Source organism: Thamnophis sirtalis, unplaced genomic scaffold (assembly GCF_051295495.1).
Source record: "Thamnophis sirtalis isolate CommonGarterSnake01/CBP01778 unplaced genomic scaffold, rThaSir2_p1.2 scaffold_2, whole genome shotgun sequence".
Taxonomy (NCBI): domain Eukaryota; kingdom Metazoa; phylum Chordata; class Lepidosauria; order Squamata; family Natricidae; genus Thamnophis; species Thamnophis sirtalis.
This window is the reverse complement of record NW_028261382.1, coordinates 26,512,360-26,537,806: the sequence shown is the minus strand read 5'-3', so window position 1 is coordinate 26,537,806 and position 25,447 is coordinate 26,512,360. Positions and strand designations below refer to the sequence as shown.

Genomic DNA, 25,447 nt, shown 5'->3' with positions numbered 1-25,447 from the left:
CATTCCTTCTAATACTTCTCTTTGTTTAATGTACATATTTGTAACTAGCATCTTTGTTTTCCCTAGATTTATTTTAAATCCGGACACTTGGCCATATTGATTAATCATACTCATTAAAACCTTACTAGATTCCTGTGGTTGGGTTAATGTTATAACCAAATCATCCGCGAAAGCACGTACTCTATATTCTTGATGCCTAATCTTGATTCCCTGTAAATCATATGAACTCTGTATTTTGTTCAACAATAGTTCCAAAGTTATGATAAACAGTAATGGGGGTAAGGGACAACCCTGCCTTGTACCTTTCTCGATTTTAAATGGATCTGTTAAGCTTCCATTGACTATAATTTGAGCTGTTTGTTCCTGATATATTGCTTTAATTGATTGTAACAAATGCTCTCCTATTTGCATTTTTGCATTATTTTCATTAAAAATTGCCAATTCACTTGATCAAAAGCTTTCTCAGCATCTAGAAATATAAGCACAGCAGGGATTTGGTTATTCTTTCCCAAGTATTCCAGTATATTAACAATTTGTCTTACATTACTTCTCATTTGTCTCCTTTGTATGCCAAACCAATTTTATTTATTTCTTTAACAAAGTGGCTAAATTAGTAGACGTGGAAACGGTACACTTTGACTCCGGCAAGGCATTTGACAAAGTAGAGCACAAGCTACTTCTTGGTAAGCTACAAAAACAATAACTGAAGATTTTAAAGAAAATACTGGACAGCCAACTATCTGAAATGGTAGAGGATCTCCTGCTTGAGCAGGGGTTGGACTAGAAGGCCTCCAATCTCTACATGGAAGGGGTAGAACCCAAAGCCCTCGACTCCTTCCACCCACTCACTGGTATCGCTATGTGGATGATACTTGGGTCAAGATCAAAACACAGGAAATGGAAGTGTTTGTCAAACATATCAACTCTGTGGACAAATATGCCAAATTGACACGGGAAAATGTTAAGAAAAACAGTCTAGCTGTCAGAGTTCCAAGAAACACCCCCAACGAAAGAAGACTTGAGTTTCCTCAAAGCTCCACTTTATTAGAGATGTCATTTTGGCACGTCTGGGAAAACCCGAATCTGAAAGCTTCCAGGTTTCCCCCACCCAAAAGAAAGTTCCACTCCCTGCCCAGCAACCCCATACCCACCCCATGCCCCACACAGACACCGTTCCAAGCCGAGATGCCTCCCAGTCACGCCACTCCAGGTGCAGGGGCAAAATGCCCTTGACTCCCTGAGAGAGTAATATTATTATGACTATATATCTCCCATACCCCCCTCCCAGTTTCCCACAGTAGAAAATGTGGCAGGCCTGAATGCCGAATGTAAAAGATGGATTCCAGGCCTGGCACTGATCTTCCTGGACTAGGCAGTAGACATTACAGAAACCTTATCACTGAAGTTTAGAAACCCCCCTCAACAGTCCATTGTGGATTCAGCTAATCTGCAGGTGTGAAGGTGTTATTGGGCCACTCTGAGAAAGTGATTAAAAAAACTTTCTCAAGGTCATCCTCAGTTGGCTTTCAAACAATACAACCCATGGCCCTCCCCTTACATTCCCCAAAAGATGAGAAAATGCCAGGACAGCTACATAAGAGAGAGAGAGTGCGATAAAGTGTAAACGTAACCAAGGATCGCCCCCCCTTGCCCTGATGAAAGGCAGATTCACAGATCTGACACACATGCAGAGATCAATATTTACATTTTGATTCTCACCACCCACTGGAGCATCAAATGGGAGTAATCAGAACCCTACACCACCTGGCTAAAGGTCTTCATACCAGCAAAGATGGAAAAGAAAAAAACCAAGTAACCAACGAAGGCCTCAGAACTTGTGGCTATCCCAACAGGGCCGTCATCAAATCCCCAAAAAGACCCTTTCCACAACACACAAAGAGAACAATAAATGAAGCAACATTGTTGTCCTTCCTTTTCCCTGGATTTCTTTAGTTAGTTTGTCCATTTCAGCACAGTCCATAACCTTTCTTATTATTTCATCTTCGCTTGAGATTAATTTGTTTTTCCATTTCTGGGCAAAGGCAATCCTTGCCGCCGTAATTATATGTAGTATTAAATACTGGATTTCTTTTTTTTATTTTGCAAACATAATTCCTAATAAAAAAACTTCAGGTTTCCATTCTATTTTTTATTGCCTCCAGTCAATTTTTGATCCTTTTCCAAAACTTTTTAGCCTCCTCACAGGTCCACCATAAATGGTAATATGTTCCGTGTATTGATTCGCATTTCCAGTATTTTGGGGAGGTATTTGTTAAGATTTTAGCAAACCTTGTTGGTGCCAGGTGCCATCTGTAAAACATTTTGTACTGGTTTTCCTTGTATGCAACTGAAAGTGTCATTTTTAAGTTTGTTCCCCAAAATTTTTCCCATTTGTCTAATTCAATATTATAGCCAAAGTTCTGCGCCCATTTTATCATTTGTTCTTTCATAATTTCCTCTTCCATTTTATACTTCAGGAGGAATTTATATATTCTCCCTATTATCTTTCTATCTGGGTTTGAATAATTTTATCCAATTCGTGTGGTTCTGTTTCAATGTCATATAATTTAGTATCATTATTGTATTTAGTTTTGATTTGGAGGTAAGTTAGCCAGTCAACTTTCATGTTCTGATCTGCCAATTCTTCAATTGTTTTTAAATTTCCCTGACTATCAATTAAGTCTCTGTATCTTAGGATTTTGTTCAAATCTGTAAAATTCAGGTGAGTTGTCCTTTCTGTCGATGATAGCTGACCTTCAGTTCTGAAATATCTATGGGGATTCTCAGTCCTCCAGGTCAGGGTTGTCACAAAGGTACTTCTTCAAGAAGCAACTGGACTTTCTTGGTTTTTCCTTGAAGACATTTTGCTTCTCATCTAAGAAGCTTCTTCAGTTCTGACTGAATGATGGAGGTTTATATTCCTTTCAGTCATCTGGTCATTAGTTCTCTTTTGAGAGTCATTGAGGCCACTTGGAGATTTATCTGTGTCCTCAGGGTCACCTGAATAGTGCAAATGGGTGCAGAACCTTCTTGGAACTGCTGATAGGACTGTGTTATAAACAGGAGATAGGTGATGTAGTACCCCCCAGTGGTGGGATTCAATTTTTTTTACTACCGGTTCTGTGGGCATGGCTTTGTGCGCATCGCATGGCTTTGTGTGCATGGGAAGGATACTGCAAAATCCCCATTCCCTCCTTATTGAGAGTGTATGCCCCAAAGAGAAATTCCTCCTGTGTCTAATCACACTCGGCCAATAAAGAATTCTATTAATCTGTTAACCAACCTGACCAAACCTTCTCTTTGCCTTATTGCTTCAATCGTGTTTTCCACATTTCTACAAAATCAGGAAAGTTACAGCATGATTATTTACGTGGTCCCCAGATTTGAAGTTTGGCTGTAAAGTCTTGCCTCTCCTATCCTCTCAAGAAAGCAGAACTCTTGTAACAGACAACATTTCAAAAGGAACTTTCATTAGGAGATAGTGATAGCAAGGAGAATAGGCAAGACCTGAAGTTCCCACATAAAATCGTTAGGTTAAAAGTTGTAGGAACCCCTCCCCCCCCACTGTCCAGTCCAAAGCAAGGCAACCTCTAGGTGTGCAGTTGTTGTGAGAACCTCGAGCTGAGACGGCAATAAAGAGTTGTTCTAAGGCACTGCATACTCATCTCTCTGGGTCTGAGACAAAACAGACGGACCCACCTGGATCCACCCCTCTCCAATTCCCAGGAAGGAACATCAAAGTAAAAGGAAAGACCAAAGCTAGGAACAAGCCATAAGATGTTACCAAGTTACCCCTCCCACCAGAATGGCAGAGTCCTGATCTATGGGGCCCTGACATTGGCATAATTTTGACCATTGGACTAGCATGAGATAAATCAAAACTATGCATTGTGCAACTGCCAACAGTTCCAAGATCACACTGGAATGCAGAACCATCCACCCTCCAAAGCCAGGGACCTTCACCCAAGCAATTTTTAAGAATCCAATTGGACATTAAAGATAACCAGGGTGGAAGGTGGGAACATGGGAAAAGGTAACCATAAGCTTTGCCTATGAAAATCCCAGATCCGGGTTTGCTTCTCCTCTACTCACTTGGCTTTAGTAAAGTCTACTTTCATTAACAATGGATTCAAGAGGCTTGTTTTTCTAACTGACCAAATTGGCATGATTGACGGTGGCTTTCCTGGGAAGGAAATGCAGTAATCCTCTATCTACAATGAAGACTTACTAAATGTGCTGTTTAATTAACAGAGGTGTGTTTTGATCAATAAGGAAGCAGTTGGTGGTGTTGTGACTCTTTCCCCAAAGTCCCCCCTTAAAAGTGAAAGGGACAAAAGCAGATTGGCCAAATAAAAGCAGAAGATCCAGGGCAGGTTGCAGTCGGCATCCAGCGGGCACCATGAGGAGAGCTGGAGAGCAAGTGGGTCTCTTCCTGCTGTTCTGCCTGATGATCGCAATCCATCCAGGGTCACAGGAGTCTTCCGTCCCAGGTGAGTATCAGGCAGACTGGCTCTGAGGAAGAGGGACAATGACCTTCTTCCAGCCTGAGAGGTGGGAAATTTAGTTTAGCTCAAAAAAAGCATTTTTCTTTCTTCCAATTTTTTTTCCTTCCTTTGTAGAACTTAAGGTGTTGGATTTGGATGGCAATGAGACAATATCCGTTGTGCGGGAGAGTCGAGGTTTACGAAGACGGGGCCGCCCTGGCAGTCCAGGACCACAAGGGCCACGGGGGTTCCCTGGCCTTAGTGGAGCCCAAGGGCCACGTGGACTCCCTGGCATTCCAGGATCCCTAGGGCCACGTGGACTTCCTGGCATTCCAGGACTCCAAGGGCCACGGGGACTCCCTGGCATTCCAGGATCACAAGGGCCACGGGGACTCTCTGGTGTTCCAGGACTCCAAGGGCCACAGGGCCCCCCTGGCAATCCAGGAGCCAAAGGTGGGTCTGTGGACAGGGGGTGAAATTGACTCCTGAACCTCACCCCTTCCGAAAGAAATAACCCATCTGGTCACAAGGGAGAAGGAAGGTGCCAGAAATGAAGACCGCAAGAACTGGCACGAGAGGAAGAGAACTGTGTCTTCTGGGCACTCGACCCGTCAAAACTCCCCCTCCCAAAGGGGGCATTTCCTTGGGTTTTCCAACCTGCACAAAACACAAAGTGGCTGGAAGGGGGCTGCCCACTCAGCCACTTTTCTGCTGGGAGTTACTCCCCTCCCTCCCTGTGGGCACCTGGGAACTTCACCATGCCTTTCCTTAACAGGTGAAAGAGGCTTGCAGGGAATCCCCGGGGAAATTGGAGCACCTGGGCCAAAAGGTAAGGTGGAATGATTTCCTGATTCCAGGGTTGCACAGGTGTGTTTGGGTATCTGGTGGAGAGAGAGAGGAAAACATTGGGAAAGTAACCCAAAAGGGGACCCTAAAACTGGTGTGTGTGTGTGTGTGGCTTGCTTGATCATTGTAGATTTTAGAAAGACCTGGCAGGGTGATGCTCCACTCAGTATCAAGGATGCAGATGTAGGGGTGGTTAACAGTATTAAGTATCTGGGGGTGCAGAAAAGTAACAATCTGAACAATCGGAATTATCTTTAGTGAAGTGTGCAAACCACCATCTGCATTTCCTGTGTCGGGTGAGGAGAGGACATCTTTCTCCTTCTGTCCTCAACACTTTTTACAGAGGCATGATCGAAAGCATTTTAACAAACTGCATCCCTGTTTGGTTTGGTGGCCGCAGCACCTCAGATAGAAAGTCCCTACAGAGAGTGGTGAGGACAGCGGAGAAGATTATAGGAAGCTCGCTTCCCATTATTCAGGATACTGCTTATAAGCGATACGTACTTAGAGCTTGAAGCATTGTTAGAGACCCCACACACCCACTTCACGGTCTGTTTCTGTTGCTTCCCTCTGGGAGGAGGTTTCGAAGTATTTCTAGCAGGAGTATCAGATTCTGTAACAGCTTTTTTCCCTAGGCCATTAATCTAGTAAACTCTCAAGAGGCAGGTGGTTTTCTTTTTGCCATCTGTATATATCAGGGGTGGGTTGCTGCCAGCATTACTGCCTGTTCAAAACACACATGCAACATACACATGCACCACACCCACACCATATGTGCAGTCACTAAAATCCAAAATGGCGGTGGCCAAGCAGCAGTGAGGAAACCAAGCCTGGATTGCTGCCGTTGGCATCTCTGGGGCTGCCTGGCAGGAGGATTAAGCAAGGTTGTATGCAGGAAATCTCAAATTAATTTCTTCCCTTTGATTCAGGAGTAAAAGGAGACCCAGGACAACCTGGAGAGAAAGGTAAGAGTTTGGTTGTGCTGCTCTGGGACCCTGGTTCTTATCGTGGGTGCCTTCACTCTCCCAACCACACATGGTGTTTCTCACAAATGATGTAAATCATGTCATCTGGTTTTGCTCCACTGTGCCAGAAGAATTTTCCAAAAGGAAGGGACCCCCTTGAAAATGGCTTACGGCCCCCGCACATTTTGGAAATAAAGAAATAAATCATCTGGTCACAAGGCAGAAGGAAGGTGCCACGAAAGGAGACCACACGAGAACTGGCACGAGAGGAAGGGAACTGTGGCTTCTGGGCATTTGACCTGTCAAAACTCCCCCTCCCAAAAGGGGGCATTTCCTTGGGTTTTCCAACCTGCACAAAACACAGAGTGGCTGGAAGGGGGCTGCCCACTCAGCCACTTTTCAGCTGGGAGTTACTCCCCTCCCTCCCTGTGGGCACCTGGGAGCTTCACCATGCCTTTCCTTAACAGGTGAAAGAGGCTTGCAAGGAATCCCTGGGAAAATTGGAGCCCCTGGGCCAAAAGGTAAGGTGGAATGAGAGGGTTTTCCAATTCCTGGGTTGCACAGGTGTGTTTGAGTATCTGGTGGAGAGAGAGAGGAAAACGTTGGGAAAGGAAGCCCAAAAGAGACCCTAAAACTGGGAGGAGGGGGTTGGATTGCTTGATAATTGTAGATTTTAGAAAGACCTGGCAGGGTGATGCTCCACTCAGTATCAAGGATGCCGATGTAGGGGTGGTTAACAGTATTAAGTATCTGGGGGTGCAGAAAAGTAACAATCTGAACAATCGGAATTATCTTTAGTGAAGTGTGCAAACCACCATCTGCATTTCCTGTGTCGGGTGAGGAGAGGACATCTTTCTCCTTCTGTCCTCAACACTACAGAGTGTTTACAGAGGCATGATTGAAAGCATTTTAACAAACTGCATCCCTGTTTGGTTTGGTGGCCGCAGCACCTCAGGTAGAAAGTCTCTAGAGAGAGTGGTGAGGACAGTGGAGAAGATTATAGGAAGCTCGCTTCCCATTATTCAGGATACTGCTTATAAGCACTACATACTTAGAGCTTGAAGCATTGTTAGAGACCCCACACACCCACCTCACGGGTGGCAAGTGGCAGTGAGGGAACCACTTTGGGGTGTGGCGTGCCTGGGTTGCTGCTGTTGGCATCTCTGGGGCTGCCTGCCAGGAGGATTAAGCAAGGTTGTGTGCAGGAAGTCTCAAAAGAATTTCTTCCCTTTGATTCAGGGGAAAAGGGAGACCCAGGACAACCTGGAGAGAAAGGTAAGAGTTTGTTTGTGCTGCTCTGGGACCCTGGTTCTTATTGTGGGCGCCTTCACTCTCCCAACCGCACATGGTGTTTCTCACAAATGATGTAAAACATGTCATCTGGTTTTGCTCCACTGTGTCAGAAGCATTTTCCAAAAGGAAGGGACCCCCTTGTAAATGGCTTACGGCCTCCGCACCTTTTGGAAATAAAGAAATAAATCATCTGATCACAAGGCAGAAGGAAGGTGCCACGAAAAGAGACTGCACAAGAACTGGCACGAGAGGGAAGGGAACTGTGTCCTCCGGGCGTTTGACCTGTCAAAACTCCCCTTCTCAAAAGGGGCATTTCCTTGGGTTAAACTGCCTGTTCTGGTGTGAAGGGAACTTCCTAACTTCAGAAGGGAGCCAGGCGAGGTGAGGTGAGGCGAGGGTGAGTCAGGAGGCTCCCAAAATGGCTGCCTGTGGGCGAGGTCCTTGCCAAAGCAGTGGGTGGGGTTTCCCAGTGAGGAAGCCTCGACGCAGCTCTGGGACTGCTCAGTGAAGTCTCCCAAGGCCCTTCCTGAGAAAGTGGTGAGCGGGCGGGTGGCGGCGAGTGGTAAAGGATGTGAGCCCCGGGCCGGCATCCCTGCCTCCTTCCTCCAAGAGCCGGCTTGGGGGATAGCCAGCCTCCCCCACTGCTGTGTCCTCATCTTCCACACGGAGCTTGTGCTGGCAGGGCACCTCGGGGCTTGTTTTCCTTACCGCTGGCTGCCCCTGCCCATGTTGAACAGAGGCCAGGCCGGTCCCAGCTGCTTGCCTGCTTGCTCGCCACTTTCCTGCCCAGCTGACCAGCTGACCAGACGGGGCCCAGGCTGGTACAAGATGCGGGAGGCTCCACGCAGTTCCTCGGCTACTCCGGGCTGCAGTTGAGCCTGCTGCCCTCTCCTGCCACTGCCCTGTCCTCCTGCTGCCACTCTCCTGCTGCCAGCATGCGAAGCTTGCCAGGCTGCAATGGCAGCGGCTTCAGGAGACACTGGCCGGTGGGGAGGGGGGAACAAGGCTACCGTGAATGCTGCTTCCCTGTGTGTATGCAGGAGGAGGCAGTTGTGTGGATGCACGTGGCGAAGGCGAGGCAGGGCAAGTGTTGGAGTTAGCTGGATCAGGGGTGTGGCCAGCCAGACATTACTACTGGTTTAATGACCCACACCCAATTACCATTACCGATTCTCCTGAACTGGTCCGAACCGGAAGCAACCCACCTCTGGGTTTCATCCTTAAAAGTATAATTACTCTTCCAAAACCATTTCTGGAGGAGTGGGCGATCCTGGGCACCCACCCAATATTAAGGGGAAGACCCCATCCCCAACTTGCAACCCCACACTGCAACCACTTGGTCCGTTGTGCCAACTGGCTGCAGCCACTGAGCTGGCCCTTCAGGACTGAGAGTGGTGGAGGGCATTTTGCCAAAGACCTCAGTCAAAAGAATGCCACTCCTTATGCCTTTGTGTCCTTCTGCCCAGGTGCCCGAAACTGCAAAGAACTCTTGAAAAGAGGGACGATCCTGACCGGCTGGTACACCATCTACCCCCAGAACTGCCAGCCCCTGAAGGTGCTGTGCGACATGGACACCGATGGAGGCGGATGGATTGTGAGTGTGGTGGAGGGGTTGTAGCTTTGCCGCTTGCCAGGAATGGGATGAACCTGAAACTGAATCTTTCCTGAGGCAAGGAGTCCTGGGAGGCCAGTTCTGGGAACCACTAAAATTTGGGAAGGGGGAGGATTTGGGACCTGCTGAGCTGGAAGGTTAGGGGTCCCGATTCTTCCTCTCAGGTCTTCCAAAAGCGGTCGGATGGCTCGGTGGACTTTTTCCAGGACTGGGCTGCCTACAAGAAAGGATTTGGAAACCAGAGGACCGAATTCTGGCTGGGGAATGACAACCTTCACTGCTTGACTTCGCTGGGTGAGGGGCTTCTCCTTGTAGCCCTGAACCCTCCTGCTGCCAGGGGAGAGGGGCGCAGGGCCCTTGCTGGGAAGAGCCTCAAGGGGACCCACAGCCTCCTCTGGGGATGGAGGAGGCAGCAGAGAAACATACCTGCAGGGCTGTGAGTTTTGGTGACTGGGCAGTGCGCCAACTGAACCAAACGGCTGTTTTCTTCCTCCTAGGAAAGAATGAATTACGTGTCGACTTGATTGAATTAGACAACAAGCATGTCTTCGCCAAATATGCATCTTTCAAGGTGGCGGCAGAATCCAACCAGTATCGGCTAACTCTGGGAGCCTTCACAGGTGGCTCTGCAGGTGAGTCCCTGACAAAGTCCAGCATCCTCCTCCATGAGCCTCTTGGAATTGGGCAGTGCCAGTCAGGCCAACGAAGGCCTCCCTGGAGATGCTCTAGGTTGGTCTTCCATGCACCTTTCCCCCCCTCTCTGCCTCCCAGGTGACTCCCTCTCCTACCACAACAACATGCCCTTCTCCACCCGAGACAAGGTGTTCGTCTATAAGTTCAACTGTCCTGACTTGTTCAAAGGGGCCTGGTGGTTCAGGGAATGCCACCTCTCCAACCTCAATGGGAAATACTTACTGGGAGAACACAAGGGCACTTACGGTGGCATCAACTGGTATACAGGGAAAGGTTTCCATTACTCCTACAAGCGGACTGAAATGAAAATCCGGCCTGTGGCTTAGGCGGCTCCTTCAGCTCCTCCTTTCTTTCTGAGGGGTTCCAAAGGGCATCTAGTCCATCCCTTCTGCTTTTGATTTGGTAGCTTGATAGTTTGCTAAGTTTACATGATTAAATGATCTTGCAGAGTTGGAGGAGAGGGTTCTTTTCCATTTGTCCCCCTTCAGCTCTAATGGAATTGGGCAGCCAATGAATGTTAAATAAATAAATAAAAATATTTCAACTCAGCTGACGGTCTCCAGGTCTCTTTTATTCCAAGAGGACAAAATCTGCCATCTTTTGGCAAAGGAAGGGTTCTGAGCACCCCCTCCAGGAAGGATTGGCACAGCCCAGGTGTTTCATCCAAGAACTCACCTGCTGAGGGTAACAAGAACAAGGAATTCTGGCTGGTGGGTCTTCTCTGCCTGGCTCCTGCCCTTTGGAGCCCCCTGCTGAAAAAGACCTACCTCTGCCAGATGGCATGGGGCACCAAAGGAGAGCATCTCCCTGGAGGTTGTTGGCGAATTAAGAGGCAATCCCATCGCCCTCCCATGCACGCTGTTCCCTGCCTCCCTCCCCAACTTTCAACCACAATTGCATTTGGCTCAGTGGTGAAATTCACTTTTTTACTACCAGTTCTGTGGGCGTGGCTTGGTGGGCGTTGCTTGGTGTGTGTGGCAGGGGAGGGATACTGCAAAATCCCCATTCCCTCCCCACTGGTGGGCCAGCCAGAGGTGACATTTGCCGGTTCTCCAAACTACTCAAAATTTCCGCTACCGGTTCTCCAGAACCTTTCCGAACCTGCTGGATTTCACCCCCAATTTTGCTCATAACATCCATTTTTATTCTTTCCCTGTTGGGATGTTAATGTTTTATTTCTCCAAGGTGCCCAGAGTTACTTCCATATGGGATGGGTGGCAAATAAATGTAATTACTGTGTTTCCCCAAAGATAAGCCTGGGTCTTATTTTCATTTGGGCTCCAAAATAAGCACTAGGGCTTATTTTTTGGGGGGTGTCATTCCCTCTCACTAATGTACAGGAGCCCCACTTCTTCTGCTTGCTTGCAGTGGGCAGAAGGCTATGCCATGGCCAGTGCCACCACTGTTAGCCAGGGGAGGGGGGAGATGCCCCACAGGCCCCATGCAGACTTACCTGAGGGCCCCTGCAGCCAGGCCAGCCAGGCCCCAACACCTGCCTCAACTCATGCTCTGGCAACTCCGTCCAGCAGGATCCGGCATGGCCCCTGCATCACTTCTGCTTGTTCATGTCCACAATGGAGCAGGAGTGAGTGATGCACCACTGCCGTGGCCAGGAGGTAAGGTGGGAGGGGGACCTGCCCCATGCGCCCCACACTGACTTACCTCAGGGCCCCTGCAGCCAGGCCATCCACGCCCCGACACTTGCCTTGCCTTGCCCCAACATGCCACTCAGCCTTCTGTTCCATTGCGGCCACGAGCAAGCAGAAGTGGGCAAGCAGCCAGATGGGCTCCAGCTGCACATGGATATTGGTGCTGCCACTGTGAGGCAGGTGCCAGGGCATGGAGGGCCTGGCCGCAGGGGCTCTGAGGTAAGCCGTTGCAGGATACATATGGCAGCCCCACCACCCTGTGGCACCACAAGCAACTAAATGGAATGGGTGGGAGGCCAGCTGCGCAGGCTCTTAAGTAGGGCTTATTTTAGGGGTAGGGCTTATGTGCTTATTTTCAGGATAGGGAAACAGGATAAGAAATAGCAGAAGAGTTTGTAGGGTTCTGTGAGGTCCTTTCTATGCACACATAGAAACATATTAGTGCTTATTTTCAGGATAGGGAAACAGGATAAGAAATAGCAGAAGAGTTTGTAGGGTTCTGTGAGGTCCTTTTTAAGTACGAGGCACTGAGGTAAACGAAACAGTCTTTATTAACGTGGAAGAGGCAACAGAGAATTCAGAACACGAACAAAATGAAGCCTGCCTGACAGCTATTTATATTTGACAGCTGTCAGGTGGGTGGCCAATTGGTGACTGGAATTTGTCCCGCCGGCCGGCAGGCCCACCAAAGCCAATCAGGAGCCAGCTGCGTTGGGAGGACGCAACACCCCTTCCCCCCAGACAGCGCATGCGTAATTCTTTAAGTAGGTCGGTCTTCTGCGCACGGGCTGCGAACGTCTAGGAGTGGGAGTGTCCGTCGTCGATGGAGGAGGAGGTCTGCTGCTGTGACGCATCAGACTGGAAGGCCCGGCCCCTGGACCCGTGGGAAAGTTCGAAGGTAAGTGTCTTTCGCTTGCTGCGGCGAGTGGCCCGTGGCGGCGCAGAGCGGGGAAGGCGGCTGGAGATGGTTGAGCCGCGGTTGGTCGTGGCTGGGCAGGACGGGCGGCCGACAGGCAAGCAGGCCCCGGCTGCGGTGTTTGTGCAGACGATGTGGCTGGTTGGGGTGGCTCCTTGGTTGTCCGGCGGCGCAGCTGGTTCAGATGGCGCCGCCATAGTCGTCCATCGTCAAGCTGGACCCTATAAGAGCAGGGTCCAGTTAGCTCTAGAATGACCCCTGGTAGCCACTTTGGGTCTCCGGCATAATTCTGCGCGAAGACTCCCTCACCCACCAGAAAAGACCTAGGGGGAGTGGGAAGGGGGCCTGCAGTGGGGGCAAAGGATGGGTGCAACCGGTCAAGGTGGTCCTTAGGCGCTGACCCATTAGGATCTCCGGAGGACTTTTGCCGGTGGACTGGCAGGGGGAGTAGAGTGCTGTGCCAGGAGGTAGGTCCAGAGGCAGGCAGACCACACCAGGTGGGAGAGCCAGGCCAGGCCCTCTTTGGCCGAATGCATGGCGCGCTCGGCCATGCCATTGCTAGCTGTGTGACAGGGGGCAATAGGGGTGTGACTGATGCCCAGGGAAGCGAGGTAGGAGAGAAAGGTGGCAGAGGAATATTGAGGGCCATTATCAGAGACTATGACGTCAGGGATGCCGTGGGTGGTAAAAAGGGACTGGAGAATTTGGATGGTGGCGCCGGACGTGGTGGACGTCATGGGAAAGATGTCCACCCATTTGGACAGGGCGTCCACCACAAGGAGGAAAGGGGGCCAAAAAGGTAGAGGTAGAGGCAACTCCACGGGGAGGTAGGGGTCTCCCAAGGACAGGCAGGGGCGGAGGGCGGAGCAGGGCGAATGGCTTGGCAGGGAGAACACCGCTGGACTCAGGCAGCGATGTCGGTGTCCATGGAGGGCCACCAGGCATAGCTGCAACCAAGGGCCTTCATTCGCATTATGCCCAGGTGACCCTCATGGAGGCGGTGGAGGACCTGCTGGCGGAGGGCAGCAGGTACCATGACCCTGGAACCCCAATGCAAGCAGTCCTGTAGGATGGACAGTTCATCCTGGTGGCGGAAGAACGGGAGGAACTTGGCCGAGCGAGTCACCTCCATCCAGCCCCGCCAAACTGCATCCAGGACTCTCTGGATGAGGGAGTCAGACCGGGAAGCCTGGGAGACGTCCGTGGCCAAGAGGGGACACTCAAGATCATCAATCAAGGCCATGACCGAGATCGAGGGCGCCAGGTCCAAGACAGGGATGGGCAGCGGGCAGAGGCTAAGGGCGTCGGCGTGGTCCATATGTTTGTCTGGGCCATACAGGAGGGAGTAGGAGTAGGAAGAGAGGAACTCGGACCAGCGGCCCATGCGGGGAGAGAGAATAGGGGGAGTGGGCCGGTCGCCAGAAATGATGCCCAAAAGGGGCTTGTGATCGGTCTGAAGGGTGAACTTGCGACCGTACAGGTAGGGGTGAAAATGTTTTACCCCCGCAATGGCCGCAAGGGCCTCCTTGTCCAACTGGCTGTAATTGCGCTCAGCTTTGGACAAGGTGCGAGAGTAAAAGGCGATGGGGGCTTCAGAGCCATCGGGGTAGGAGTGGCTGAGGACAGCCCCGAAACTGAAGGGGGAGGCATTACAGGCAAGGATGAATGGGAGGTGCTCATCATACTGGACGAGCACGGGGGCAGAACTTAAAAGGGTTTTGACAGCTGTGAGTGCATGCGCCTTGCGGTCTGTCTAAATCCAAGGGGCAGAGGCATTGAGCAGGTGGTGTAGGGGTTCAGCAATGGCTGCCTTGTGAGGGATGAAGGATGAATAGAAATTCAGGAGCCACAGGAAGGCCTGAAGCTCCGCCTTGGAGGAGGGAGTGGGGGGGCGAAGGAAATGGCCTCAAGTTTGGAAGGGGTGGGGTGGATTCCTCTGGAATCCATGAGAAACCCCAGGAACTCGACAGATGGCACACCCAGCTGGCACTTTGATCATTTCAAGTGCAAGCCAGCACCTCGGAATCGAGATAGCACCGCCCTCAGAGTCTTGACTAGTCCTGATTGGTCTGGAGCGGCAATCAGGACATCGTCAAAATAGGGCATTACACCCGGGATGCCATGGAGCACCTGCTCCATGAGCCCCTGAAAAATGCCGGGAGCCACGCTGATCCCAAACTGCAAGCGGCGGCATTTGAAAGCCCCGCGGTGGGTCACTATAGTTTGGGCAGTGGCGGAGGCCTCGTCAACTGGCAATTGTTGGTAGGCTTGGGCCAGGTCCAATTTCGCAAAAACCTTGCCCTGGTCCAAGGAGTGCAGTCGACCTTTGTTCTTTAGCTGTTCCCTTCGTCTGGCAACTCTGCGCATGTGCGCATCGGGAACAGGCTCCAGCTATTCTTCTGCCCCACTGATCTCTGACTCCAAAGGCAGCTGATAACTGTCGGACAGCCTTGCCCCATCTCTGACTCTGACGTAGAGTCCTCATCAGAGCTTTCCCCAGATTCCAGGACTGGCCCATGTGCCTGCACTACGGGCATGGGATAGGGATGTGCCTGAAGGGCTTTGTTGAGGGTTGGCTTATAGTCCGCGCAGACCCTCAGGGACCTGTCAGACTTCAAAGGCCGCACTATGGGGGTCTCCCAAGGGGCATGATTGACGGGTTCCAGGATGCCCTGGGAGATCAGTTTATCGATCTCCGCGTCCATATGAGCCCGTAGGGCAAAAGGAACCCGTCGTGCCTTTAGGCGGATGGGCGCCTCCATAGGGTCCAGATTAAGGGAGATGGGGTTGCCTTTGTAGCAACCCAAGGCACCTGAGAAGACGTCATCGAACTCTGACAGGAGGGAATCTAGGGAAGAGGCAAGGCGGAGAGAGTTAAAGCCGGCTATGCTAAGACCAAAAGCCCTGAACCAGTCTAGCTCCAGGAGGGATTCCAGGGGGCTTTGAACAACAACAAGGGGCAAGGAACCTTAAAACTTCCCAAACTGGACAGGGAAATACCCGCAACCCAGGATGGGGATAGGGTTGCCCTGGTAGTCCCTCAGGAGGCAGTCTGCAGGGGACAGCTGACTAGGTGTAAGGGTGGGAAGCAATGCCCACAGGGTGTCCCAGGACATTATTGTGCGAGCCGAGCCCATGTCCAGTTCCATCCAGCAGGGGCAGCCGGCGAGTAAGACATGAAGGTGCATCTTACCCCGGCCGCCATAGGAGGCAGTGGAGTCGGGCAGCCAGTCGGGCACAGGAGCCTCGGGATTGGAGATCGGGTAGCACCCCAGGCGGGTGGCAGAAGGCCCAGGAGGCTGATGTCTGAAGGCAGCAGGAGGAGCAGAGGAAGCAGAAGGCAGGGGCCTTGGGTTGCGAGCGTCCCCCGAGCAGAGCGGCAAATGGCTGTGATGTGGCCCTTTTACCGCACTTGCGGCAGAGAGCTGTTCTGAAATGGCAGGAGGCCCTGGAATGGCGGCCACCACAGCTGAGGCACACACCGCCATCCCGAGAGGGCAGAGACCGCAGGCAGTCAACGGAGGAAGCAGTGTTGGCATAGGGATCATTGACCACCATTTGGCAATGGATAGCCGAGTAAGGCAGCGCTGGCATCGCAGATGGAGGGAACTGCCGGACATCAGGGATGGACTGGTCGGCCATCTCATACGCGCGGGCTTCGTCCACCGTGATTTTCATGGAAAGTTCAGCGCGGGACAAAATGCGGCGATGCAAATTAACATTGAGCAGTCCATAAATGAACTGCTCCAAGAGGGCATCTTTGAGGTCAGCAAACTCACAATTTATTGTGGCAGCCCTCAGCTCAGCCACATACTGGCTGATGGTTTGTCTCTCTCGTTGGATGCAGCGCCTGAAGAACTGCCGGGGCGAATACTTAGATGGCGTCGGCTCATAGTGGATCTTGAGCCTAGCCATGAGGAGGTTGAGAGGTACGGAAAGAGCCTTGGTGGTGGCAAACATTTCTGGGCCTCAGTAATGTAAGAAGGTGCCCCGTCTTCTCCCCTCAGGGAGATCGGTGAGGTCATGAGCCTGGAGGAAAACCTCGAACCTCTCGAGAAATGTGTCCCAGGATTCAGCCTCTGGCCGAAAAGTGGTGAAAACCGAAGAAGGAGATAACTTTGAAAGGCATCACCAAGATGGAATGTCGGTGCCGTTGGCCTTGGCGGGAACCTCCTCCTCATATGCAGTCCGACAGGCAGCAGAACTCCAGAATCTTCCTCCAGCACAATTAGTAAACCCCTCCCAAATACCATGCCCCCCCTCCCCGTTTCAATGGCAGCCGTAGCAGCAGCAAAGCAGAGGCTGACACCTTCTGCATGCCTTGTTTTTGTGAAAAATGGGGAAGTCTTCTGGGAAAACCTGAATCTGAAAGCTTCCTTGTTTTCCCCACCCAGTTGAAAGTTCAAAATCTTGCCCTCACACCCACCAGTCCAACACACGGTCCAAACTTCCACTGCCATGCTGGCAGTTCCACCCATCCAGTTCCGGTCAGGTGCAGAGGTGCAGAGGCAAAGGATGACCTTGGCTTTCTATAAAGAATTTAGTTATGGCTATGTAGTATGTAACTCCTCCCCTCTCCCATTTTCCCACAATAGAAAATGCATAGTAGAATAAGGTGACCAGATTTTCAGATTGGTAAAGAGGGACACCATTGACCGGGGGGGTGGGGGGGCTTGATTAAAATTTTTATATTTTGTCAAAAGGCGATTACATGACCCCAGGACACTGAAACCATCATAAATACAAATCTGTTGCCAAACATCAAAATTTTGACCACGTGACCATGAGGATACTACAATGGTCGCTAAGTGTGAAAATGGTCGCTAAGTGGGGAAAGGGTCATCAGTCACTTTTTTCATTGCCATTGCAACTTTGGTCACTAAATGAACTGTTTGAAAGTTAAGGCTAGCTTGCATTATAATGCCTTATGCTAGCTTACATTTTCAAGAGAGAGAAGCTAAACTCCTTGTTAGAATTGAAATAGAAATGAGTAGAGTAGAGTAAAGTAGAATAGAATAGTTTATTAGCCAAGTGTGATTGGACACACAAGGAATTTGTCTTTGGTAAATATGCTCTCAGTGTACATAAAGAAAAATAAAATAGTAGGATAGTGGGATCCTTGCTGTACCAAGCTCAGAAAGCAGGAGATCCCACCATCTCCCAAGCTGGGAGGAGGTGTGTGAGGTGGGATCCTAGGTGCACCAAGCTCTTTCTGAAAGAGGAGGTGTGTGAGGTGGGGGATCCTAGGTGCACCAAGCTCTTTCTGAAAGAGGAGGTGTGTGAGGTGGGATCCTAGGTGCACCAAGCTCTTTCTGAAAGAGGAGGTGTGTGAGGTGGGGGATCCTAGGTGCACCAAGCTCTTTCTGAAAGAGGAGGTGTGTGAGGTGGGATCCTAGGTGCACCAAGCTCTTTCTGAAAGAGGAGGTGTGTGAGGTGGGATCCTAGGTGCACCAAGCTCTTTCTGAAAGAGGAGGTGTGTGAGGTGGGATCCTAGGTGCACCAAGCTCTTTCTGAAAGAGGAGGTGTGTGAGGTGGGGGATCCTAGGTGCACCAAGCTCTTTCTGAAAGAGGAGGTGTGTGAGGTGGGATCCTAGGTGCACCAAGCTCTTTCTGAAAGAGGAGGTGTGTGAGGTGGGATCCTAGGTGCACCAAGCTCTTTCTGAAAGAGGAGGTGTGTGAAGTGGGATCCTAGGTGCACCAAGCTCTTTCTGAAAGAGGAGGTGTGTGAGGTGGGGGATCCTAGGTGCACCAAGCTTTTTCTGAAAGAGGAGGTGTGTGAGGTGGGGGATCCTAGGTGCACCAAGCTCTTTCTGAAAGAGGAGGTGTGTGAGGTGGGATCCTAGGTGCACCAAGCTCTTTCTGAAAGAGGAGGTGTGTGAGGTGGGATCCTAGGTGCACCAAGCTCTTTCTGAAAGAGGAGGTGTGTGAGGTGGGATCCTAGGTGCACCAAGCTCTTTCTGAAAGAGGAGGTGTGTGAAGTGGGATCCTAGGTGCACCAAGCTCTTTCTGAAAGAGGAGGTGTGTGAGGTGGGATCCTAGGTGCACCAAGCTCTTTCTGAAAGAGGAGGTGTGTGAGGTGGGATCCTAGGTGCACCAAGCTCTTTCTGAAAGAGGAGGTGTGTGAGGTGGGGGATCCTAGGTGCACCAAGCTTTTTCTGAAAGAGGAGGTGTGTGAGGTGGGATCCTAGGTGCACCAAGCTCTTTCTGAAAGAGGAGGTGTGTGAGGTGGGATCCTAGGTGCACCAAGCTCTTTCTGAAAGAGGAGGTGTGTGAGGTGGGGGATCCTAGGTGCACCAAGCTTTTTCTGAAAGAGGAGGTGTGTGAGGTGGGGGATCCTAGGTGCACCAAGCTCTTTCTGAAAGAGGAGGTGTGTGAGGTGGGGGATCCTAGGTGCACCAAGCTCTTTCTGAAAGAGGAGGTGTGTGAGGTGGGATCCTAGGTGCACCAAGCTCTTTCTGAAAGAGGAGGTGTGTGAGGTGGGATCCTAGGTGCACCAAGCTCTTTCTGAAAGAGGAGGTGTGTGAGGTGGGGGATCCTAGGTGCACCAAGCTCTTTCTGAAAGAGGAGGTGTGTGAGGTGGGGGATCCTAGGTGCACCAAGCTCTTTCTGAAAGAGGAGGTGTGTGAGGTGGGATCCTAGGCAGATGTCACACAAGACCTTCAAAGACTAAATGTTTTTTTTTACTGGTGGGGAATTAAAACTCTCCTTTTTCTCAATGGGAAATCATATTCAGAAAATTATTAAAAATATCCTTTCCTTTCTGAAGCCTGCCTCTTTCTCTGCACCTATATTGGGAGCGGGGGAATAGGGGAAATGCAAGCAGTGAGGCCAGCCTGCCCCCTTCTTGTCTCCCACCCACCCCCTTCCCAACAGGACAAGAAGGTGGAGGGCTGGTCTTGCATACGGGGATCAGCGCACTCGCCGCCTCCCCCTCCCCTGGGAGGAGCTCTGCAGCGGGACAGATGAATGGAGGGGGAGATCGCCCCTTCCTCCTCCGAGCCCCCAAACCCAGTCTTCCCTGGCCTGCACCCCTGCGCCCAGGCTCCTTTGAGTTTGGGGGTAATCCGAATGGGTGGAGCGGGGGATCCCCGGGGCGGAGGCCTCCCGGTGCAATGGTCTTCCGCAGCTCCGGAGCGAACCTTCGCCTTCCCCATCCAGGATTGCAAGGCTGGAGGCCTCAGCAGCAGCCACCCCCACCCCCAGCCGGCCAACCCTCGCCCGTACCATGAGCGGTGATACCCATGCAGTTCCTCTCCTCCCCGGCGCCATCCTGTGGGCATGCGAGCGCTGAGTGCGAGCGCTGAATGGCTGGCTGGCCCAGAAGGCTGCCGGCAGGGCTCGGCCGCCATTCAGCGACACATGTTTCGCTGAATGGCAGCCGAGGAGCACGCTAAACTGCTGGCATGACTTTGAAGTGCCGGCTTGCCTTCCGCGCGGGCCGTCATGGAAGGCAAGCAAGCCAGCCCTTCAAAGTCATGCCGGCAGTTTAGCGTGCCCCTCGGCCGCCATTCAGCGAAACATGTTTCGCTGAATGGCGGCCAAGTTCTAAACTGCCGGCATGAGTTTGATTTGATTTGATTTGATTTTATTACATTTATATGCCGCCCTTTTCCCCAAGGGGACTCAGGGCAGCTCACAATTCAAATCAGGGGAAGGGGGTACAGACAAAAAATAAAACGGAACATAACAATACATAATTTAAAAACACACAGCAGTCATACCATTCGAGACGGGGGGCAACAGCTCTTTAGCCCCAGGCCTGTCGGAACAGCCAGGTTTTAAGGGCTTTGCGGAAGGCCTCGAGGGTGGTGAGGGTTCGAATCTCCACGGGGAGCTCGTTCCAAAGGGTCGGAGCAGCCATAGAGAAGGCTCTCCTCCGGGTAGTCGCCAGTCGAAATTGGCCGGCGGATGGAATTCGGAGGAGGCCTAATCTGTGGGATCTAATTGGTCTAGTGGAGGTAATTGGCAGCAGGCGGTCTCTCAAGTACCTAAGTCCAATACCTTCCTCGTGGGCCGATGTGGAAGGCAAGCAAGCCAGCACTTCAAAGTGCCTTGCCTTTCGTGCGGGCCAACGTGGAAGGCAAGCCAGCCCTTCAAAGTCATGCTGGCACTTTAGCGTGCCCCTTGGCCGCCATTCAGCGAAACATGTTTTGCTGAATGGCGGCCGAGTTCTAAACTGCCAGCATGACTTTGAAGGGTTGGCTTGCCTTCCGCGTGGGCCGACGTGGAAGGCAAGCCAGCCCTTCAAAGTCATGTCGGCACTTTAGCGTGCCGGCAGGCAGGGCGGGAGCGAGTGTGCTCCATCCCAGTGGGTACATGAGCGGAGCACTTTTCCAGCGCTCCTGTGCCTGGAGAGTTCCGTCTGCATATGAGCCCGGGATCCGCCGCTTGCGCTCCCTTGCTCCGCTCCGCCACCCGCCTTCCCTATCTAGAGGCTCCTCCAGCAGAAGTAGCAGAGTCGCGTCGAGCTCCGCTCTGCCATCCTCTGCGCTCTTCCCGCCCGGATGCCCAAAGCCTCCCAGCCCACCCAGCCTGGGGCGAGTCAGCTGCAGTGCAGCAGGCGGCGATCCCACCACCATCTGCCCGCTCACTCGCCCTGCTTGAATTCGGAGAAGAAGCGGCGGCCCCAGGTGGCTCTTTTTGCGGAGGCTTTCCCACAGCTTGTCCGGAAGTGTGGCTGGAAAGACAAGCTCGCTCCCCTGCCCATCCGCCCGCTCCCTCGCTACGCTACTCTGCCCATGCGAGCGGCAGCGGATGGACGGGGGAGCGAGTCGAAGAAGGCGCCAAAATTAAGTGGGATCTTTTGGGAATGGCCCAGGATGCGGGAAAAATTATGAGAAGGCGTTCCTGTCCCGCCAAATGCGGGATGTCTGGTCACCTTATAGTAGAATGATAGAAAGTGTGGCAGGACAAAGATCCAAGAGAAAGGATGGCTGCAGGCCTCACATCCCTAGGTGTAAGATAGTACTGTGGGGATTAGTTATTCAGTAGAGTGATGGCATGGGGGGGATATCCTTGTGTCTAGTTGTTTTGGCTTGCAATGCCCCATTGCATTGTCCTGAGCGAAGAAGTTTCTTTCTTTTTTCTTTTTTCTTGTTGAAAAAGGTTTTTATTTTCCATTTTTTCATTTTCATACACTCACATATATACTGTGCATAGCCGGAGCCATACAATATTAAACAATAATCACAGCAATTCCTCTTGTCAACAATAACCCCAAAAATAGAAACCCAATATACCTCTTCCACTCTCCATACACCTCTTTCTTCCACCCCCCTCCAACTTTCTATCTTCCCTCCATCATCCCCCTCTACCCTACTTCCCCTCCCCCTCTACCACTCCTCTCTCCCGATCCACTCCCTCCCTTCCTTCTCACCCTCCCTCCCATCCTCTCTACCCATCTTTCTTCTATCCCACTCCTCCTCCCCTTGGTGTATTTCCACTATATGTCAATGTACTTAACTTAGCCTATTTTTACAGAGAAATTAAAGAAAAACAGTATACATGTGAAGTCGCATTACATTGAAATCTAACACATCGTATCTAACCTAGTATATATCCCTCCCCCCACCCTCCCCCCCAACACCCCACCTCCCTCCCCCCCGACTTCCCAGAGCCCGTACACGGTATGGATTTTTAACAAACACAGTCTAAAATATATTGAGAAAAAAGAAATAAAAAGAAGGGTTAATAACACCTCTACATTGATCTTAGCTTCTTCTTGCTACGCTAACTTTGAACAGTTTAAATCATTCCTGATCTTAAGCATAGGCTATCTGGAATTTTTTAGTCCCATATTTGTTTTGTATATAGTCAATCCATTTTTTTCAGTCTCGTTTATATCTTTCATTTGAATGATCTTTAAGATATGCCGATATTTTAGCCATCTTGGCTAAATTTGTAACTTTTAATGTCCATTCTTGAGTTGTAGGCAAGTCTTCCTTCTTCCAGTATTGCGCCACCAACAGTCTTGTCGCTGTTATTAGGTGCAGAATCAAGTTAGTCTCTACCACTGTAAACTCAGTACTTATACCTAGTAAAAATAACTGAGGAGTAAACTTTATCCTTCTTTTAAAGATATTTTGCATAATCCACCATATTTTTATCCAAAATGCCTTAACCTTTTGGCAGGTCCACCATATATGAAAATATGTAGCATCGAGAGAACCACATCTCCAACATTTAGGCTGTAAGTTCGGATACATAAAAGCCAGCTTTTTAGGATCTAAATGCCATCTATAGAACATCTTATAAAAAATTTCTCTTAGGTTTTGAGCTTGTGTAAATTTCACATTTCTTACTCAGATTCTTTCCCATGTCTCCAACATTATTGGTTCTTCAATATTTTGAGCCCACTTTATCATACAATCTTTAACTAATTCTGTTTCCGAATCCATCTGTATTAATACATTATATATCCTCTTTATATGCATTAAGCTTTGATCTCTTATTTGTTTAAACAGATTATCCTCAACTTGGATAAAACCAATTTTTTGATCTATTTTCCACCTGTCCTGTAATTGCCCATACTGGAACCATGTTTGAACTACCTTCTCCTCTTTTAATACCTCTAAAGATTTTAGTTGTAGTACCCCCCTTTCCAAAATGAGAAGCTGTCGTAGGTAATTCTATCCTGTTTTTGTGCTATATTCATATTTTCAATTGCATGTTTGAGCAAAGAAGTTTCTATCCAGGATGTGATGGGTCTGTAGTGATTTTCACAGCCCTCTTTTTGACTCGTGCAGGAGACAGGTCCACCCAGAGAAGGCAGGTTGGTAGCAATTGTTATTTTCCTGCAGTCCTAACTATCCGTTGAAGTCTCTGTCTGTCCTGTTTAGTTGCTGTTCCAAACCAGCTATAGAGTTACACTTATAGAGGTCCAAACGACAGACTCAATAATTTCGAAAAATAATGGAGTGTGCTGAAATGAGTAAATTGACATTTGAAATTAGAGAAGATGAGAAGAAGATGAGCAATTCTATAAGATATGGGATTTGTTTTATCAGTGGCTTGATTAAAAAACCCTGGAAATGAAAAATGTTTTATTTGTGTTTCAATTGAAGAAGATAAGTGATAATACAAAGACATTTTGTTGTTAAATAGATTAATAATGATACAATGAAAGACTGGCATATATATGAATTGAATAATTTGTAATAATGTTGTACAATGAAAGTGAGGTATCTAGTTATATTAGACGGAAAATATGTGATTGTATATATAATTGAAAATATGGATGCACAAATGCTTGTAACCAAACGACATGCTGTATGTAATAGATGAGAGTTTTATATGTTATGTGTTGTTGGTCTTTTATGCTTAAAAATAAAAAATAAAATAAAAAATTTCTCTGTGGAACTGGATCAGCAGCTCTTTGGGCAGTTTGAGCTTTCTGAGTTGATGCAGGAAGAATATTCTTTGTTGTTCTTTTTTGATGACGTTTTTGATGTTAGGTGTCCATTTGAAGTCCAGGGACATTACAGAAACCAGAAACGTGAAGGTCTCTATTATTGATGCTGTGTTGTCTAATATTGTGAGAGATGTTAGAATAGGAGGTCTCCACCTAAAATCCACTTTCATCTCTACAGTTTTAAGCCTGTTCAGCTCCAGACGGTTCGGGATGCACCGCAGGGCCAGTTGTTCAACCTCCTGTTGGTGTGCAGACTCATCACTGACTCAGATGATACCAATGGCTGTTGTATCATTTGTAAGCTTCAGTTTTCAGCACAGTTTATGGTTTTAAGCCTCTCTATAAACAGGTACAAGGTGAGCCACGCAATGGCCAGAGTGCCCCAGCGGTGCTCTTGGTAGAGAGCAATAGACATCTTTTAGACTTGAGTGTCAGTAGCCTACAATACTCTTGCCTCTAGTGCTATGATGGTAAACTTATGGCACACATGTAGCCATATCTGCCTGCATGCGAGCTGTCAGCTCCAGCGTGCCTGTGCACTCCGGCCAGCTGATTTTCAGCCTACCCGAGGCCCGGGGGGGAGGCCGTTTTCACGCTCCCCAGGCTTCAGGAAAGCATCTGGAGCCTGGGGAGGGCAAAGAACAGTTATCAATATCAATCCATGGTTATCTATATTATCTATATTAAATATATTAATATCCCCTCCATATTAATTGACAGTCCCAACATTACATGCGTTATGTGATCACTTTTTGTGACCTTCTGACCAGCAAAGTCAATGGGGAAACCAGGTTCGCATACAAAACGCTTTACTATCTTAATAACGGCAGTGATTCACTTAACAACTGTGGCAAGAAAGGTTGCAAAATGGGGCAAAACTTGCTTAACACATGTTTCACTTAGCAACAGAAATGTTGGGCTCAGTTTGTGGTTGTAAGTACTAACTGTACTAACATGAGTGAAAAAAGGTGAAACTCCAGAGAACACCAATGGAAATCGCCTTCCAGGGCATTGTGTTATAAGGCAGGAATCACCAACCTTTGGAGCCTCAGGGACCCCTAAATTGTCAATTTTAAATCCCATGGACCACTAATATGATCTGCCTAATGACTGGCTTGGTGGGTGTGGCAAGGTGGTCATGTGACTGGGTGGACGTGGCCAACTTGATGTCACCCACGTTGAGGGGCATCTCGCTGGCCTCTACTTCCCCTTCCCTTCCCAGCCACTCCTCACCCGCCCACCAGGGTCCTTAGGGCCCCAACAGGAAGCCGTTGCTGGAGCTGAGCAGCCACCAGGAGAAAGAGTTGGCAAAACAGTTCAGTACAAATTGGATCTGACCGAGAAGGAGGCTCAGCAAAAGCACCTTACTGAGGACTAGGAGCATAGGCTTTCCAAGCAGAGGGAAGACCTGCGGGAGTGCAAGGCCAGGTACTGGCGCCTGGAGGCTCAATGGGCTGTGATTGTCAGCCAATTCCAGGCCGTGATGCAGGCCCACTGTAACACGTTCCTCCAGCTGTTTGCCACCAGCGGTGCTTTGCTCCAGGCTTCGCCCAAAGCCCCCCACCAGGAGGCTGAAGCA

General features: G+C 49.8%; 1 protein-coding gene across 6 annotated transcripts in view; it reads left to right on the top strand.

Annotated features, from left to right (window-relative positions):
- LOC106539505 (ficolin-1) overlaps positions 1-10,441 on the top strand; it is a 39,360-nt gene extending 28,919 nt beyond the window's left edge. For 2 of the 6 annotated variants that reach the window (XM_087704511.1, XM_087704508.1), the window contains 8 exons: positions 5,260-5,313; positions 6,260-6,295; positions 6,763-6,816; positions 7,535-7,570; positions 9,055-9,182; positions 9,365-9,494; positions 9,698-9,832; positions 9,972-10,441. In XM_087704511.1, coding sequence (XP_087560637.1) covers positions 5,260-5,313; positions 6,260-6,295; positions 6,763-6,816; positions 7,535-7,570; positions 9,055-9,182; positions 9,365-9,494; positions 9,698-9,832; positions 9,972-10,219 — 821 coding nt within the window. In that variant the 3' untranslated portion in view covers positions 10,220-10,441. Of the gene's footprint in view, positions 1-4,330; positions 4,491-4,619; positions 4,938-5,259; positions 5,314-6,259; positions 6,296-6,762; positions 6,817-7,534; positions 7,571-9,054; positions 9,183-9,364; positions 9,495-9,697; positions 9,833-9,971 lie in introns of those variants that run through there. The other 4 variants (XM_087704509.1, XM_087704510.1, XM_087704513.1 and 1 more) reach the window with 4 other exon arrangements.
- Positions 10,442-25,447: the final 15,006 nt, after the last annotated feature.